Source organism: Cyprinodon variegatus, unplaced genomic scaffold, assembly GCF_000732505.1.
Source record: "Cyprinodon variegatus isolate N-32 unplaced genomic scaffold, C_variegatus-1.0 Scaffold636, whole genome shotgun sequence".
NCBI classification, from domain to species: Eukaryota; Metazoa; Chordata; class Actinopteri; order Cyprinodontiformes; family Cyprinodontidae; genus Cyprinodon; species Cyprinodon variegatus.
Window position 1 is genome coordinate 194579 of NW_015151089.1, and position 1761 is coordinate 196339.

A 1761-nucleotide genomic window follows, 5' to 3' on the forward strand; every position below is an offset into this window, starting at 1 on the left:
TAGATAGATAGATAGATAGATATAGATATAGATATAGATATAGATATAGATATAGATATAGATATAGATATAGATATATAGATATAGATATAGATATAGATATATAGATATAGATATAGATATATATAGATATATATAAAAAATTATTTTGTTGTTTTTTAACAGAACCACACTATCAAACCTTTTTTATCGTCGACACCGTGTGTTCTGAGCTCCTGGCCAGCTTCTACAGCTGGTTAGGAAATTAAATTCTTAAAAGTTGTTATTCACTGAATAAACAGTTTCAGAGTTCTACTCTTTTTATTTCTCACCTACTTCCAGGGTCCAGAGCATTCATCAGCCCGTCCTGAAAGGTTCCTACAGATGTGTAATGACGACCCAGATGTTATTCCTGTAAGTGGTTTGGTCCCTGCTGGGATTTAAAATTATTCATCCTCATCATTTAAATGTTTGAATTATACAATGATCCTGAACTGGAGTGTGCAGACTCTAAATAACGCCCTTTGCTGACAGAAGATCCAATCAGAGCAATGATTTAGCCAAAACTGTACAAATACATGCAAGAAAGTTTTGTCTGTGAATATACTCTTATCCAAACTCTTTAAATTTTATGTTATATGCCGCTACAATGCACATAAAACATGCACTAAATGTTTTTTGTTTTAAAATTCAGTTGTTAGGAACTTAGCCCATTTTGGAGGAGAAAAAAATAGAAATACTTTCATCACTTAATTTAGGAATAACCATAATGTCTGTTACAGTTTGTCCTTTATCGGCCTCATTTTCTTCATAGTCTTATTTTAAATGTATTCTGTTCTACATTAAACCTTAGAATGAAGCTCTGTTTAATGAAGATTTTAAACAGGAAGTAAGTTTAATCTGTGGAAAAGAAAAAAAAAAAACATGAATATGTGAAAACAAGAATAATAAGCATGAAAAGACAACACACCCACTAAAGTTGACCAAGCACAACATTAAAACTATTTGCATAAATACATAAATTCAGTTATTTGAATGCCAGAAATGACTGGTATTTAAAAAGAGGTTTTCTCAGTTAGTTTTGTGAAAATAAAAGATAATTCCAGGTAGTTGGTGGTTTAAAAAGGTTGCAGTTTGAGATCATGTTCCCTCTGCCTTTTAAAACATTCTTGTGAAGAACATAAAGGAAAATAAAGAAAAAGTTTTTTGTTGTTTTTTCCCCCCTTAGAATCTGTCTGGGGATTTTGCGGTGCATCAACTTTATGACTGTAACTGGATTGTGGCCAACTGTTCCACTCCTGCAAACTACTTCCACGTCCTCCGCAGACAGATCCTTCTGCCCTTCAGGAAGCCTGTAAGCTCCTCTCACCTTGAACCATGATTCAGCATGAGAAGCCATCTTTAAAGCTCCATATTTCCCTGTTCTCTCTGTCTTTGGAACAGCTGATTGTGTTTACTCCAAAGTCACTGTTGCGCCACCCAGAGGCCAAATCGAGCTTTGATGACATGCTGCCTGGTGAGAAATGGCACAAAAAAGTCCAGGAAACAAAAAGAAGGCTAGGTTTACTTACCTTCACTAAGGAGGTGATGTTTTCGGTTCTATTGTTTCTTTGTTGGTTAGAGAAGTTAAGAAAAACATAAAATGAGGTTTGTTCTAACTTTGCCCACATCTTCATGAAAATTAGCAAGAGTTGTTTTGGGTTTTTTTTTTTTTTATTGGCAGAAATATTAATGATTAAGTAAACGAGCATTTTAACGTCTCTAAATTCAATCATCAAGGCT

General features: G+C 33.9%; 1 protein-coding gene across 1 annotated transcript in view; it reads left to right on the forward strand.

The window, feature by feature from the left end:
- The window catches only part of LOC107096598 (2-oxoglutarate dehydrogenase, mitochondrial-like), a 47400-nt gene that overhangs the window by 39927 nt on the left and 5712 nt on the right, over positions 1-1761 (forward strand). Inside the window, exons 15-17 of the mRNA XM_015393328.1 lie at positions 322-393; positions 1208-1333; positions 1423-1495. Of these exons, the coding sequence (XP_015248814.1) occupies positions 322-393; positions 1208-1333; positions 1423-1495 (271 nt within the window). The remainder of the gene's footprint in view (positions 1-321; positions 394-1207; positions 1334-1422; positions 1496-1761) is intronic.